At 44.4% G+C, this 17253-nt stretch overlaps 1 protein-coding gene across 36 annotated transcripts in view; it reads left to right on the forward strand.

The window, feature by feature from the left end:
* The window catches only part of Myt1l (myelin transcription factor 1 like), a 407676-nt gene that overhangs the window by 278830 nt on the left and 111593 nt on the right, over positions 1-17253 (forward strand). For all 36 annotated transcript variants that reach the window (XM_075984142.1, XM_075984156.1, XM_075984147.1 and 33 more), the window contains one exon: positions 11972-12333. In XM_075984142.1, coding sequence (XP_075840257.1) covers positions 11972-12333 — 362 coding nt within the window. The remainder of the gene's footprint in view (positions 1-11971; positions 12334-17253) is intronic.

The raw sequence follows: 17253 nt of genomic DNA on the forward strand, positions 1-17253 counted from the left end.
GTCTTTCAGCCATTCCTCTGTTGAGAGTTCTCTGTTTAGGCCTGAACCCCATTTTCATATTGGATTATTTGTTCTTTTGATGACAAATTTCTTGAGTTCTCTGTACATTTTGGAGACCAGTCCTCTGTCTGATGGAGCACGGCAATTCTTACAAAGAAAAACATTTCATTGTGGTGGCTCCCTATTTATAGTTTCGGGGTTCAGTCCATCATTATTATCACCATGGTAGAGAGCATGGCAACATGCAGGCAGACATGGTGCGGGCTACAGCTATATTAGAAGGCAACAGGAAGTCAACCGTCACCCTGGGAGTAGCTTGAGCAAAGACCCCAAAGACCACCCTACAGTGACACACTTCCGCTAACAGGGTCATATCTACTCCAACAAAGCCACAACTCCTAATGGTGGTACTCCCAAAAGCTTACAGGGACCAGTTCCATTCAAACTACCACAAAGGATATGCCACATGATGTTGGGAAAGAAGCTGAGTCAGTTAGGAAGGAGTCATGCAGAGCTTCAGGTCGAGGGAAGGAACCACGATGAAGCAGAAGGATGAGGAGACCCCAGCATGGTCCTTCACACAAACTCAGTCAACGCTGCATGTTGAACACCCAAGTTTCAAGCCACCTCCTAAATAGTAGTGGGGAGCAACCATGTCACTATGTTGTAGTCACTGTTCTAGTACTGCGACCACTAGACAGCTCTTATAGCAGAAGTCATTCAGTTGAGGGCATGCTCACAATTTCAGAGGTTTAGTCCACTATCAGCAGGGTGTAAAGCATGGCAGCACGCAGGCAGAAATGGTGCTGGAGACGTGGCTGCGAGCTACATCCTGACACACTGGTTGAGAGAGAGACTCTGGGCTTGGCCTGTGCTTTTGAAAACTCAAAGCATACCACCAGTAACTTTATGTACTGGGCCAACTTACCTCTGAGTTGCATCTTCAGGAGCACACTCAGGGCCTGCCAGAGCTCACACTGGTTGATCATCTCTGATGATAGAATGATATCCACTTCACTATAGCCTCTGCCTTCTCATTCAAGGTTTTCATTTCAGACTTTGCTATTTTGTTTGTTTGAATTTTTCCATTGATGGCACAGGGTCACAGATACTTTATGTCATTTTCACCACAATAGCATCTAGCAAACCCTGAGAAACAAGCATCCCTAAAGGGGCCAAAATTCTGTTTGTTTGTTTGTTTGGTTTTTTGAGACAGGGTTTCTCTGTGGCTTTGGATCCTGTCCTGGAACTAGCTATGTAGACCAGGCTGGTCTCGAACTCACAGAGATCCGCCTGCCTCTGCCTCCCGAGTGCTGGGATTAAAGGCATGCACCACCATCGCCCGGCGGGGCCAAAATTCTGTACATTGTATACTTACTCATCTTTCAGTTTATAAAACTGACCTATCTTTAAGAAAATGCGATGGGACCAGGGCACTAGATGTTGTTGTAGGAGATACCATGAGATTCAAGAATGAAGGGCCCTCAGCAATCAAGTGATATATGGTCCCTATTCTCTCACACACATCTGTACACACACACACACACATTGCCTGCCCTCACATCTCTGTACCTTCACACACGCACACTGTCCTCATACACACACTGCCTTTTCACACGTACATTTCATAAGCCTTACCCTCCCATGAAGGATAGATTTTAATGCCTTGATTTTCTTATATGTCGGCTAGAGATACAACCATCATAGTCAGGCCTGTAGCTCCATCTGCTAGAAGTCATGGTAGCAGCACTGGTGAAACCCTAGGAGTTTCTGAGCAATGGGGACTGTGGCACTGAGTACAGTGACACACAGCGTTGAATGGTCCTTTGCCAAAGAAGCTGACACATTGTCCACCGTGAATGCAAAGTCACATCTCTCCCCTGAGCTGAAGATAAACCCATAGAAGGTACTCTTTACTTTGCATCTTTGAAATGCAATCAGTATTTGTTATCTGTTTTTTGTGTTCTCAAAAACAACACGCATCCATGTTGATTTTGATTTTTGGTCTAGTAGGTAACCAGGCAGTTCTTTGAAGAACGAAAAGCTGTACTGTCGTGTACATGCTCAGTCTTTCTGATCAAGCATATCAGTGTCCCTTGAGTGCATGCATTCGGTAAGACAAGGTGGAGACATGAAGCCAGTGGTCCAGCTGAGTGACTGAGTTTGTCCCCAGCAGTTTTTTTATCGGGACATGTTCCTTTGTGCTGATGTAAACAGAGTGTCTGACCATGAGAACTAGAAACGGAGACCATGGCTAGGTTCCTAGGAAACATTTTTTTTTCTCTGATTATGTTCATGTCGGTTTTCATTTTGGCTGTGTAGAAGAGGTGTTTTTGACCTAGAGAGTCTGATTTAATGTTTGACCTTGGCCACTGCATTTTCTAGCTCCAAGGTGAATCAGATTGTTTTTAAGGTTCTTCCCCTGTACATGTTAGTGGTGTGATAGGCCACTAGGCCATATTGAAATGAACGCTTTTGGAAGATCTCTTAGCCACTTGAGCTCTTTGGTTAAAATAGAATCTCACTTAGAGCACACCCCAGAAGTCTAAGGGCATGAATGAACCAGATTACTCTGCCAGTCTTACTGCTGACAATGGCTTGGCTGTTGGAGTAGCTTTAACATCCTCAGCATTCTAATCTCACAAATGTCAAGGGCAATCAATACCTTTTATGGAAAAGAAGCTGCATGCATTTTACTAAAAGAGCCAAGCATAAAAGCTTATAAGCCAGTGCCAAGTGTTTTTCAGTCAACCAGAAGTTCTGAAGCCTTCTTGCCATGCACGATGGGGACTCAGGATAATTGCTATCTAGCAGCATCCATAGCCCCAAATAAAACTGTCCCCTTACTGCAGTGAGCCAGCAGAAGCACATGTGAGGTAGTCAAGGTAGTTTACAATAGATAGGCAATATCTCCTGTGCAGAATAGAAGATAAACAGTCCTGAACTCTAGCCTGATTGGGACTAACTGGCTAGAGAGTCAAGAACTTGAGGTAGACCTCAATGAGGAGTAGGAGAGGAAACTCCCAGAAGTAGGAATCGTGGATAATGGCATCACAAGTCACCAGAATACAGGAAAGAAAGGAAGAGTTGAGGGAAATTTCTTTGCAATTAGAATCACATGAGCAATTTTTTGGCAAGGGTAGAGTAAATGCATTTCAGATAGGCAAGGGTTCATAGCACATACCTCTGTGCACCCTGTCTCGGTGAGTTTGGGGCCTGGAAGATGGGCTCCAGTGAGGACAGGAAGTAGAACCAGCTGAGTGAGGAGCAGAAGCATCCCCTGGAGGGTAGACACAAAGGGCCTGGGGTGAACAGGCACAGGCAGAGCTGGCTGCAAGAAAGCCTGATCTTGTATGTATTATTAGAACAGAAACTTATGCATACGGAAGCCTGATACATGGAGAATTAGAGCATTAGGTAAGACATATATAGAAAAATAGAAATATCCATAAATACAGTGATAATAGGCAGGGAAATATGGACTAGTATAATAGTCAGCACTGCTGCCTCGGCAGACCCGTCTTTAATGGTGGTCATTGGGATAGCTGTGGACCTGCCCATCCATGGAGGTTTGTGTGGAGCTGTTATCTCCCAGAGGGGCCTAATCGGCGATTCTTGAACTGAAAATCAGGGAGCGTGGTCTAGGCAGGCGCTTATTCAGAGGTTGTTGGAGAAGCAAAGAAGATGTGCAGGATTACTGGTTTTTCAAGCCGACTCTTTAATTTATATGCCAATAAAAACCATTGTAAAAGGCAACCATTGGGGTGTAGATAGGATAGCCTGGAGAAAAGTTATTGAAGGAATCCAACAGACCTGATGAAAGTTGTGACTCAGAAAGTGTACTTGATTTCACGCAGGGTTTTAGCAACTGGAGGAGTTATGTTCAGTAGAATCCCAGGGAACCAAATCTCTGCCAGCGCTGGTTTGGAAAATGGCTCAGATTCTCAACTGGGTTTCTGCAGTGACCACCAGAAACTCGTTTTCATTAATTAAAAGCTGTTGGTGTAGGAGAAAAAAAAAGCCAAAAGTTAATGGTTGTTTTATACGTTATCTCTCTGAATTACTGTTCAAGGTGATATGTTAATGCTGGACTGTGTCATGTATGAACATTTTTTAAAGCTAAAAAGAAGTGTATGGGTTCTAGACATTGATGTTTGTTTAAAATCTATCATTAAGAATCAAATATACATTTGTGAACAATTTTTATTAAATATTTTCAAAGTTTAGAATGTTTATGATTTATGGCAAGTTTAACCTAATGGTGAATACGAAGTTTTCAAACAAACCAGCCACCTGTTAGCTACTGCTACAGGACACAGTTAACGAACAAGAACACATACCAGTGCCCAGTTATATCTGAATCAGACTTGCTAGTACATAATGAAGTCTATTATGAAGAAGTTTGAAATTTTAGCTTTTTAGCTGAATAACACAGTGGCTTAAATTCTTTTGAAAGTATTTTTAAATGCTTTTCTGTACTCTACAGAGAGTCTCAAGAACAATCTGGAATCCTCAGTCCTGGTGACTCTTTAGAAGTCAATGTTGGGCCTTTCCTGACTGAGTTAACGTGCTAGACAACCAACGTTGAGTCCTTTAGCCATCTCCAGTGAACCTAAATCCTGATTCCTCCCTTAGTCACGGGGCTTTAGATGCTATCTGGGTCTCAGCCATGCTGTGGCCAGCTTTCCCTCAGAGACGCAAGTGGGACAGGGCTCCTAGGGAACAAGAGCAGCCTCTCATTCCGGGGGCTTTGCTCTCCTCTCCATGGATCCTTGGGAGCTGTGTGCCTTGTGTCCTTTGGTGCCTGTGTTTGCATGTCTAAGCCCTTCTCTCAGCAACTGGGGCATCTCAGAATCCCTGGCAGTCCTTGCTGTCTCTCTTTCTCTGCTGAAACCCTCTTCTAGTTTTTCCTCCCTGTTCTAAAATCCACGTACTCTGTGTTCTAGCAGGAGGATGGTGAGCAGTAGATCTAGCTAGAAGTGCTGTTGGAATGAGAGCAGTGGGTGGCAATACAGTTTTTCAGTGGTGTTTTCCTGAGAACAATGGAGTGAGGGCATTGGACAGAATCCTATCCACTGATGGTCACCTCATACCTCATTTCCAGCCCCACCTTGCTGAGGGCACCTACCAACTGACATCTACAAGGGAGCACAAGTTTAGTGCACAGGCCTTAGTTGGCTTTTCTGTTCTTTCTAACCACAAATAAGCTGGTAGATATGAGTTTCCTCCTGGGTCATTTCTATTGATTTTTGGCACCTTCTTCCAGGCTAGAAGGTCAGAAGCTGTTCTTGCCATTGACCCTTCTTCTGATCTCTTTGGCATGGGTCTTGTTTACTCCATGCCCAATCTAGGTGACTTATGATTGATACCACTCCTTACATGTCTTTTATAGCCATCAGATCCCATTTTGTCTTCTCCCAGGTCACTCCCCATACTACATAGAAGAAGTCATCACTGCAGTGTGGACAAGGCCATATTTGTCACTTCTTACTCTCATGGGGCCTCCTCTGATCCCACCACCTTATCCTGACCAAGGAGGACCAGACAGCTAGCACCACCCCAAGCTGTCTATCTCATGACTTATGATGCAGCTCATAGTACCTCTGCTTCTCTTTCTGTGTCTGTCTGTCTGTGTCTGTGTCTGCCTCTCTTTGCTTTCTAATTGCTCTTTGTCTCTTCCCATCCTTGTCATTGGTCCTCACTGTCTCTGCCTCTACTTCTCTTCATCTCTCTTGTCTATCTGTATCACCTGTCTGTCTTGGCCTCTCTTTGTCTACCTCTGTCTCTCAGAGTTTCTGTCTGCCCCCTCTTCCCCGTAATGTCTTCCTAGGAAGTACTCTCCCTCCCTCCCCCGGGAACCTATCTCTGCTGTCTCATGACATTAGGATCATGCGCACTGCTTGAGAAAACGCTTCCTGAATAAACAAGCAGACAAACTCACTCAATCCTCATGCAGCAGATGCTTCCTGGACGCCTACTTATTACATAAAAGACTTTATAGAGAAAGCACCATTGTTAATGGACCTTATAATAATCCAGTAAGAAATCAGGGCAGGATTAGCTGACGGTAGAAATCAGAAACCTGGCATGGACAGAGGGGAGTTATAAACCCTGCCCAGTGGTGCCCAGAGGATGGCCCGAAGCAAACCTCTGTCCCTTCAAGAGGGAATCAAGAGCCCTGCCTCACAGGGTCATTAAGTGGGTCTAATGGTCATAAAGGTCTATAACCTCAGCAGAGAGAGTTCAAGGCCAGCCTGAACCTGGGAATGTAGTGTACAAACATATATGAGGCCCTGAGTTCTATCCATAGGACTATGACAATAAAAAAAATTAGTCATGTATGCAGTGAGTATTCCAGCAGTGACATTCTGGACTGAGGTGCAGAAATCAGCATCTATGGGTGAAGTAAATAAATGTCCTGCTGGTGGTGTTATAGATAGCTAGAGCTTAGTACTCTGGGATAGTGTGACTTTACTGCAAGGTGATCTAAGCTTAACACAATGAAAATACCATGTGTCACACAGGAAATGGCTACCTGTGGCCATAGAGAACCACTGGAGAGCTCTGAGCTAACTTAGCAGTCGCTAGATACCTATTACACACAGCTCCCGGCGAGGCCACAGGATGCCTGCATGCTGTCCTCTCCTATCAGTGACAGAGCAGAGACCATGTGCAAAGGAAAGGCTGCCAAGCTCATTTTCAGGTACACGGATTCTGTTCCTGCTTAGAACCTGTATAAGGAAAGCACACATTTGAAACAAAACAAAAACAAACAAAACCCAACTAAATATAACCCAGCATTCAGCCTTGAAGAGTTCAATGTTTCACATATTCAAATCCATGGAGGGTAAACCACAGCAAGTAACCTATCCTCCAGAAGAGTCCACTACAGAACACAGAGAACCAGTCAAAAAAAAAAGAGGTTTATATGTGTTTCAAAATTAAAATTAAGAAACTCTGGGCGATCCAGAGGCTGAGCTGGAGAAGAGTGCAGGGGCCATTGTTGGTCCTCACTGGTGGCTTCATGTGGCAGAGAGAGATTAAGACACAGAGACCAGACACCATTTCTGGCTAAGCATTACTTCCCTTCTCTCTCTCTCCTTTCCATTTTCCCTTCTATCTGTGGACAGAGATGTTACACAGACTTTGAGGGCAGTTTGAGGCCAGTCTAGAGCCTGATTCTCAGTGGGGAGGCTGCAACTGTGATTGTGCCTGGTACCCGCACTAAGAACCACTTTATGGAAAGACTAAGGAAAAATTATAAACTTCTTTCAGCCAATGAAATACTATTGAACTATAGTGATGTTAGCAGTAAACTTACCTGCTAATGCTAATTCTTTGATGTTTCATCTGTGTATAAAAAATATAAATACAATCAAATTGCAGTATTCACATTGTATTTTATGTGAACCGATGGGACTGGAGGAGACGAAGAGCAAATCAGCACACTACAAAGGAATTTGATCTCCAAGGACACACTTAATGCTCAGGTGGGCAGTGCTTGGAGACCAGGAAGGAACCTTCAGTACATAGCCAAGACTAAATCACAACACTGCTCCAGCCCTCAGGTATGGGTGTTTGGCCTGCAGGACACTCTCCACATGCTTTCCAGGACCACCTCAAGAACCTTATGCTGCCTTCCAAATTTCAGGTCTCTCTGCCATGGTCCATCCTCACCTTCATCTCCATGACATCTATCATTTTTTTTACTTGCCTAGGATGCATGGAGCAATCCAGAGAGGATACGAGACTCTCAAGTGACTGTCTAGGGGTACTTTGTGAGAGGATGATATTGTTTCTCGGTCTGACCATATAATAACCGTTAGCCTCATATAGCCCTGGATCTCGAAATGTGGCTAGTAAAGCCCAGAAACTGGACCTCCAGTTATCTTTAACTCAATGCCTGCAGATGTTAGGAGGCTACCATATGTTAGATGCTGCAATGCAGAAACGTAAGTGTCAACAGAATACAGATCCTTCTGTCACATCACTTTGGGGAGCAATAAAGGCATTACGTGGCCTGTAACCCCACTGGGGCATGGTACACTCTCATCCTTCACCAGCAAGGGCATAGTGGAGGGTCCCATGTGTGTTCACTGGATACCGACCACCAGACAGGTTCCGTTGACCACTCAGGAGGCACACACCTGGTGAGGCCACGCCATGCGATTCAAAGGATTAGAGAATGAATCCATGTGTTTTATTCTATGTAGCAATTGTTCTTGGCATGCTCTCTGCATATGGAACATGGGGAGAGACGCCAATGATATTAATTGTAGCCCTCACCTGGATGGCTTCATGGATGCTTCAAGCACTCTGCCACCAATTCCACTTGGTTTTCTCAATCTGACGACATCCGAGAAGGGTGTTTTTTTGTCATTCAGAAAGAACACGAGTGTGTTGATGGGCAGGATACCAGCTGTGCAGTTCACAGTGCTCCAAGCATAGGTGAGGGTGAAACCTCTCCCCTTCTCTTCCCATGCTGCCACCCGTCAGCAGGTGCAATGTCCATAAAACATGAGTCCCAAACACAGTCCCAAAGCTTTTCCAGGTCTCTGATGGCCCAAGCAGGCTCCTGAGTCAGCTTCCAGCACAGGGTGCAATGTGTCTGGACTCGGAACTTGCCACACTTAAAGTGGATACCAGGAGTTGGCAGTCAGGGAGACATGCCAGGAGTTTGCACACAGCCGCGGCGAAACTATTTTCACTGTGTCTTAAGGACCTAGAGGAACACCAGAGCACCAGACGAAACAAACTGCCAGGAAGTTCTACTGCTATCACACTGAACCCACATTTTCTGAAAAGCAGTTCAAAATATAAGTAGGCCAAAAGATGACGCCTACGCTTAAATAGTGTGTTTCAGCAAGGAGAATGGTCATCAGTGAGTCAAACTGACCTCAGAAGTTAGGGCTGTTAAGGTCTAGTAGCCATTCATCCTGAAGATGGGCAAACACAGGTGCTACAATAGAGCCCAGGTGTGTCCAATGCAATGTTGATGAGGCCCAAGTGCCTTAGCACTCAGACCCATGCATGAGGGTCCTATGACTGGCTTGGAGTTATCCTCACTTTTTGTCTTCTCAAATGAAAGAATTCCGTCAAGAGATACATACAGTTTAAGCAGTTTATTTAGCAAAAAGGAGCAGGGGTAGCACCCTCCAGACAGTTTAGAGATGGCCAATGAGAGAGCCTATTTTTGCAAAACACTTTTAGGACTGTTTATGATAATCACATTTATGGAGGTAAGGTGTCTCTTTTTCCTCCCAAGGGATAGTGAACCAGAAGGATCTCCCTTTTAGGCTGTTTCTTCCCATAGTCCTCTTGAAAAGCCCACAAGTATGGTGAAAGCAACAATGTAAACGGTATAATAAACCCCGAATCTTTTGAGGCTGCAGGCCCTTCTTTGGTGTACATACATGGCACCTGGAAATATCCTTGATACCTTAGTTTCTGATATATCAGGCATAAACAGAAGGTAACTTCAAAGATGCTAAACCTCTGACCATCAGGAGACACAGATGTCAAGATTAGACCACACATCAATGAGAGCAGAGGCCATGGTGCATCATTCTGCAGCAAATACTATCGCAGTCTGAGGACCTAATCATGACCAAGCACTGAAATCCCTTCCTCGTGTTTATTTGTGCATTTCAGGATCAAAGTATCAGTGTGAGAGGGGCACATATATTGGTGTCAGCTAGTGCCTGTGAGGTACAAAGTTGAATAACTGTCCAAAACCACTCAACTGATAATCCCTGCCCACAGGCAAGCTCCATTCACGATGTTCGAGCACCACATACCCTGCCATGCAGGCCAACTCCAGTAGCAACCCTCACCTCTTTTCATGAGAGGTTAGTGCTTCTTAGCACTATGGGCCTCACAGTGCAGGGGAGGCTCCCTCAGAGTACAGTGTGTAGAGCCTCTGTTGTCAGCCATGCAGCCGTCCTCCTCAGTGCCTGGCCCACTCTGCTGCCTGGAAGCTGCACAGGCGTCCCTTTACCAGCCACCTCCAGTCTCACATTAGTGCCTCAGCCCAGCAGCTCACCACGAACTTTCCGACACACCAAGCTGATGGCGTCAGTAACTGCCTGTGAGAGCTTAGAGCGAGCCCCCCAGTCTGCCCACTAAGTGGATCTGCCCCCACCTGGCACACCACACAGTCCCCATTATTTTCCTCTCTTGTCCTAATGATCTCAGCTCCCTGGGGTCTGTATTTCCATTTCCTAAGTACACTGTGCTTTCTCTTGCATTTATATTGTTTGCAGATTATTTTGATGTGTACTCAAGTGTCTTTTTCTCTGCCAGATGGCATGTTTCTACCCTTCAAAGTTCTTCCCAACATGACTTCTTTCTGGAGGTCTTCCTGGCATCTGAGTGCCTGCCCCTTGGATATGGTGCCCTCCAAATATTGTATGAGAAGATTCGCCACCCTTAGTTCATTCATTTGGTCTGAATTGGCTCGGTGCCATGATGTCCAAGTGGAGTATGTGGTACAGAACAGTGAGGGATTAGAAATGAAAGCACTGACATTTCAAAATCACTAGTGGCCCTCACAGACCTGGAGTAAAAGCTCTGTCCCTTTGGATCAACATCTCCTACATAGCACAGAACTTCCAGAGGATGGCACTGGATGGATCTGTGATCATGTCACCATTCCTAGGTTCCAAACTGAGCGTCTTAGGGTTTCTATTCCTGTGAAGAGAGGCCACACCCTGGTAGCTATTCTAGAGGAAAACATTCAATTGGAGCTATCTTACAGTTCAGAGATTTAGTCCATTATTATCATGGCACATGGCAACGGTGGCAGCAGAGAGACATGGTGCTGGAGAAGGTGCTGAGAGTTCCATATCTTGATTGGCTGGCAGCAGAAGCTACTGTGTGTCACACTGAGCAGAGCTTTAATGAAGGAGACCTCAAAGCCCAAGCCCACAGTGACACAGTTCCTCCAACAGGGCCACACCTAATCTAACACAGCCAGACCTCCTAATAATACTACTCCCTATGGGAACCATTTTCTTTCAAACCACCACACTGAGCCAGCCCAAGTCTGAAGGAATCTCCTATTGCACTGACCAGTTGGAAGCGGAAGTCACATGGCATTCTAAACACATTCATTATTTCCCATAGCATTTTGTCACTCCCTCCGCTCCTTATTTCTTGTAGCACATACAAGAAAAAGAGAGAGAGAGAGAGAGAGAGAGAGAGAGAGAGAGAGAGAGAGAGAGAGAAACTAATCATGCAACATAGTTGGAGAAACATCCTTTCTCAGGGGAAAAAATATAAGCTCAGTTTGGAGGAAGACTCTAGCCCAAATTCATCTTGATTTAGTGGCAACTGGCAGTAAGCCCAGTCATTCTCTGGGAGGTGGGGTGGAAGTGACATTGTCCAAGACTGACGGTGACTAGTAGCGTAGCCTTTAGATGGGACAGTATCTGACATCAACATCTGTGGTTTGTCTGCTTCTAGTAGGTTTTTACATCTGAAGATATCATTGTGGCTTCAGAACACACAGATCCAAGTATATCCAAGTGCTTTTAGAAGACATGCATTTTATATTTTCCATAAATAAATGTTAATATGGTGTGTGTAATATATATGTAAACATCATGTGTGATACGGATATAGGAAACTATTCTTGTGATTTGCATCTGAACTTTCAACTGCTTGAGAAGCATCTAGAAGAAGGGTTTCATAGCCATCCTCCTAATCTAGGGTCTCCATGCCATTTGGAATCAGTAATAGTGAGCTAGATGACTCCAATTAGATGCTAATGGCAATTAGACACGTGATCTGTACTGCGAAGTCAGGTCATTAGCAGAACTATGTGTGAGAGAACAGTGATACCCTGCCCCTTTGCATTTGCATGGTGACGTTTATGCTCAACCCCAAATATCTGCCAGGCATCCTATTGCTCTGATTTTCAGGAAGTAACAAAAATCTCTCTCTGTCCTCTTTCTCTATTTTTTTTTATCAGTGTATATGGTTGTCCCTTGGCTAAAAAAAGGAAGACACAAGATAAACAGCCCCAAGAACCTGCTCCCAAGCGAAAACCGTTTGCAGTGAAGGCAGATAGCTCCTCAGTAGACGACTGCTATGAGAGTGATGGTACTGAGGACATGGATGAAAAGGAGGAAGATGAGGAAGAGGAGTTCTCTGAGGACAATGATGAGCAGGGGGATGAGGATGATGACGATGAGGAGGTGGATCGGGAAGACGAGGAGGAAATCGAGGAGGAAGATGATGACGACGATGATGATGAAGATGGGGATGATGTAGAAGAAGATGAGGAGGAGGAGGAAGAAGAAGAGGAAGAAGAGGAAGAGGAAGAAGAAAATGGTAATCTTTAAATACTAACAAAGCTTAGGCCATGATTTCGGGTCAGTTTTTGCATGAATTTTCTAGTGTTAATATCATTGGCATCCTAATGATTCCAGGACAATGAATTCTCAACACCAAATGGATAAACCCCCTACATGAACTGAAAGTTTCTCCCAAACAACTCCTTGAAGTTATCTTTTAGGCTTCAGATTTCTGACAAATTGTTATTTAGATTGGTTGTCATGGCAGTTTGCTGAGCTATTTGTGGCAAAATGTAGGAAGAAATCTAGTCTCTCACGTCTGGTGTCTAAGTTGTTCTATCCGATAAGTACTAAGATTGACTCAAGTGTGGCTACAGCCTTCGCCTCTGTGTCTCCAGTATGTGGCCTGGAGAGGTAGATTCTATCTGTTGGTTGTTGAAGCCATACTTTGGTGACTGTCATGTGGTTAGAATGAAAAGAGATGCTACTTAAAGGAAATGGTTGGTGGATTGGTTGTGTGCTTCATATTTGAGAACCAAGTGGTTCTAGTCTGAGGCAGAAGACAGTGAGTTGTTCAAGCAACGCATAAGCTTACTGGGCAGTGTATGGGTCGCTTCCATAAACTGCTCCAGAGGATTCGTTTTTGTGTCCAGTTTTCTGCTAGCATGAGACTCAAAATTAGGATTTATGAAACCTATCCTAAAAAGCACATCTAGAAAGAAGACATGGTTTTCTCATGATCCTAGATATAGATAATTTTGTTAGCTTAGGGTTGACCTTATAGATATAACAAAAATGATGGTAACATAATGAGAATGTTTTTTTCTCACCTTTGTCCCTTGGGCTCAAAAAATTTTCAAGAATATGAATTCTGAAACTGCTAACTTCCAGATACAAAGTCATTATCTCATCTATTAGAGAGAACATATCAACATGTTTAGATCATGCAAGTGAGTCTGGCATCACTACTCCTATGCACCGTCATAAATGAACATACCTAATTCCAAAGCCATGGCCTTTGTGTTAGAAAACATGAACCTTATTGGATAGCCCAACATTGCTACAGAGGCTTAAAGTTATTATGTTAACTTGCTACCCAATTTTTCTTAGGTTCTTTCATACGGTATGACAGAAGGCTTAACAAGTTACATCATAGCTCATGGCAGTAACTACAGAGCATGCTGCCCAGTGTACTGTGGACAAATGTACTGATGTCACCAATGAGCTGCTAAGAATGAACTCATAGCCCTATGTAATGATATGTGTGGAAAGATGTAGAGGAGACCAGTAAGAAAATATTCAGGGACACAGTATCAGCTGTGTGCAATTCTAAATGATATCTTTGGTTGTCAGTGCTGACGAGTGATTTGTATCTTGGCTCTATGGCATCATTGAAATCATATAAAATATTCTCTTGCATTTTCTCTTCATGTTTGGGAAGCAGAAGACTTTAATGCTCAGGGTTATGAACATTCGGTATGCACAAAGAGTCTTTTCCAAATTTAGAATCTGCTCCATTTTCTAACTTAAGCGCTTCAGCTTTGTTTGCATGGAGTCAGAATTTAGGTAATCTACCTTTTCAGTATACAAAGTAGCACACTTGGAAGTGCTCAGAAGTCTTACTGCGATGCATGACAATGTGGCCACACAGGCTTGAGCGCTTCTGACTTTAGCACCAAGATCCTGGGTGCATAATGAGCTCAGCAGCCAATCAGAACCAGGCAATTTTAGCTGGAGTGATTCAAGTAACTGCACTTAACCAGCAGACATGGGACAGAATCATCAAACAGTCAACTTCAGAGTAACTACCTAGGTCCCAGGTTTTTAAGTATTGAGCACACCTGGCCTGCACACTCAGGCTTCCTGCACATGTGGAGTATAACCAGCGTGTGGAGGCAGAAGCCTGTGTGAAGGGAGCAGGACAATCCCAGACACATAGTCAGTCACTGAGGAACTGTTTTCAGAAGGCACAGCATCTGCTCCCCAGATCAGAACCTTCTTCAGTCACCTGTCAGGTGACTTGAAAGACCCATTGAATTACTGAGGAGGAGCTCAGTACATGATCTGCTGTGAAACTAGTCTGTGTGACTTCAGTGAGGCCCATATGCCCTTGCCAACATCCTCAGTAGAAAGGAAGGCTCTTTGTCCCCTGTCAGGCACCCTCTCACATGCTTCCCAGATCCAGGCACTGCTCTCATGGAGGATCATCCCCTGTGGTTCTGATTGTTGTGGGTGCTCTGGAGGGGAAGTCAAAGGCTTGTTTGATTTCCCAAATCTATGACCATCAGTGGACCGCACTATAGCCCAGCTTTGTGAACAAAGTTCCTGGAGAACCCCTCCAATGCTTCTGTAGTGGGGAGAAGTCTCCACTGCAGAGCCTGTGAGCTGGTGTCCCAAGACACTGTTTAACTAGCATCAGACCGTGATGTCCCAGTGCTTCGCATCCCAGGTATTTCAAAACCTGCCAGGGTCGGGAATCTTCATCAAAGGAAAACCAGAGCTTTGTTGATAGGCCAGCTGTTCAACATGATAAGCCTCTTATTTATGTTCACACTGTTAAAATGAGGCTTTGGGAGGCAAAAATCCACCAGTCTCCTATCTTCATATCCTCACCGTGCACGCCCTATTTTTTACCATACTGTGGTAGTCTGTGCCAAAATCTCTATTGGTAAATGCAAGCTTGAGACAAGATAGCCCTACCACATGTCTGGGAAGTACAGTGAATGTAAGCTTGCCACAGGATAGCCCCAGCACACATCTGGGAAGCACAGTGAATGCAAGATTCATGCAGTATGCAAAAGCCACTTTTTAAAGTGCTGGTCGCAGTCTCTTTTGTGCTGGCTTTTGTCTCTATGTCCCTTGGTTGACATGACAGCCCATCATAGCAGACTGCAGCAGACTCCTTTGAGGTTGGCTGGGCCTCATTCTTGCCATCTAGGTACAGACTGTGACCTCAAGTGAGAAGTATAGGGAACAGAGAACCTCACGAGGTGATGGTAAGTAGCCCATGCTTAGGTCATGATTTGGACACAGCTTTGACAAATGCCATAGCAGAGCAGGTGATATATAATGTGAGGAAGTCAGGGCAGTGATATGGGCACAGGGAGAAAATCTGACCTGGCATCAGCCTGAGGACCAGGCAGGAAGCCTCAGGTTATCTGTGCTGATAACTATCCACACAGGAATCACTGTCTCTTGGCTATAATTTAAAATGTTTATTTTGTTTCAGATAAAATACATTTACACAAACCATCAGATTATTATGAAAGGAGTCCACTGAATGTCAAAGACACATTATTTAGAACATGGGGATTAAGTATTTTATTTCAAAGATCTTTGAGCATTGTAGTTAGACATAAACCAAATTGGTCTGACATTAAACATCCTGTGAGTGTGGTATTTATAAAAAAAGAAATGTATGTTTTATAAAGTAGACAAACCACAAGCTAGTCTCTTGCATAGTCTTATTTTCAAAAGGCACAGCAACTATCCAATTCCATGTTTATTAAATACCAATTATTTATCCTAAATGGGAGCTACCATTCTGTGGCATACAGTCATTATTAACAGATTTGGCACATACTTTGGTCAAAGGTCTTTCAGGATCACTATGATGAGAAAAACAAATTCACCGCATAGACAATACACATAGGTATGGTATATTTCCACACTCCATCCACCAAAAAAGACCATTTAAAAAATCATAGGCAGATATGCATATGTATTTCATATATACATGTACGCTTGTCCTTTTGAACCCATGTTTCATATCCCCATAGACAGGAAGGTGAATTCTCTGAGGAAGAACTAGGCTGTGTGTGGTCTAGACTGAATAAGGTCAGACTACTACCCTTCTTACTTTAAATGCTCCACTGTGGCTACTGCTAAAATGCTGGGGTTCTCAAGAGACACCTGCCCCTGGCACCTTATAACTCCATGAACCCTGAAATCTGCAATGCTGTCCCCACAATCAATGTGTCCATCACTGCAGGTGCCTCTTCAGTTCGGGTTACCCAGCCTTTGTATCCCACGTCAGGGTGTGGTATCCTTGTAAGCTCTTTCTGAGGAGTGGATTGTTGTAAATCCTGATATTGAGTACCTTCTCTAAAAGGCTAGACAGTTGTTCAAAGCCAGGCAGAATGAAAACATATGGCTGGAGGCAAAGTGGGAGGGGCTGCTTTTGTTAGAGCAATTCAGCCTCCTCTGCTGTCCCTGAAGTAGCTGGGGGTTTGGCAGTCCACACCAATGGCAGATTCTGATTTGGGACCCCATTCTCACAGTCCTTACTATGAAACAATAGCCCTGTCTATGTGACTGTCTTTACTGGGGTGATCCACTCTTGAGTAAGTCCATTTCAATGACTACACTGTATGTGTTCTTCCTCATTGTGAGATCTCCTGGGGTGTGTTTTCTTCCAGAGTGTGTAAGGCCCCACTTGAGCTCACGTTCTGATCATGGGCGAGGCAGTGGCTGGTGTGGTCAGGAGGGAAGAGGATAAAGGTACTGAGCGGTCTGCACTGAGGCCCCACAACTCCCTATTTCCCCTCAGGGTGCTGCTCTCCATATTGATTAGCCAATTATCCTTCTGTATCTTTCCCAGGGACAGGTCCCTGATGAGGGAAGCAAGCTGAAATGCAGACAGACTGTGAAAATCAGAATTAGCCAGTCAGTGTTCTACTGCAGTCAGCAGAAAAAGCAATGAGTTCTGAGACCAGCACAGCACAGAGAGGATGTGTTTAGTATGCAAGGCTTCACCCGAGGAAGGCTGTGGTCACAGTTGGGAAAATGAATATGGTGGATTTATCTTCTTAAAATTAACCTTCCCAATATACACAAACGTCTTCTGTGGGGATCCTGGGAGTGCACTCTCACTGAGGTAGATGACGCTGTGGCTGGAGAATGAGAAAGCCTTCAGCCTCAAGGAGGATTTTTCTAACTGTCCATCCATAATAAAAGA

The sequence above is a fragment of the Microtus pennsylvanicus genome, chromosome 8 (genome assembly GCF_037038515.1).
Source record: "Microtus pennsylvanicus isolate mMicPen1 chromosome 8, mMicPen1.hap1, whole genome shotgun sequence".
In the NCBI taxonomy this organism is placed as follows: Eukaryota; Metazoa; Chordata; class Mammalia; order Rodentia; family Cricetidae; genus Microtus; species Microtus pennsylvanicus.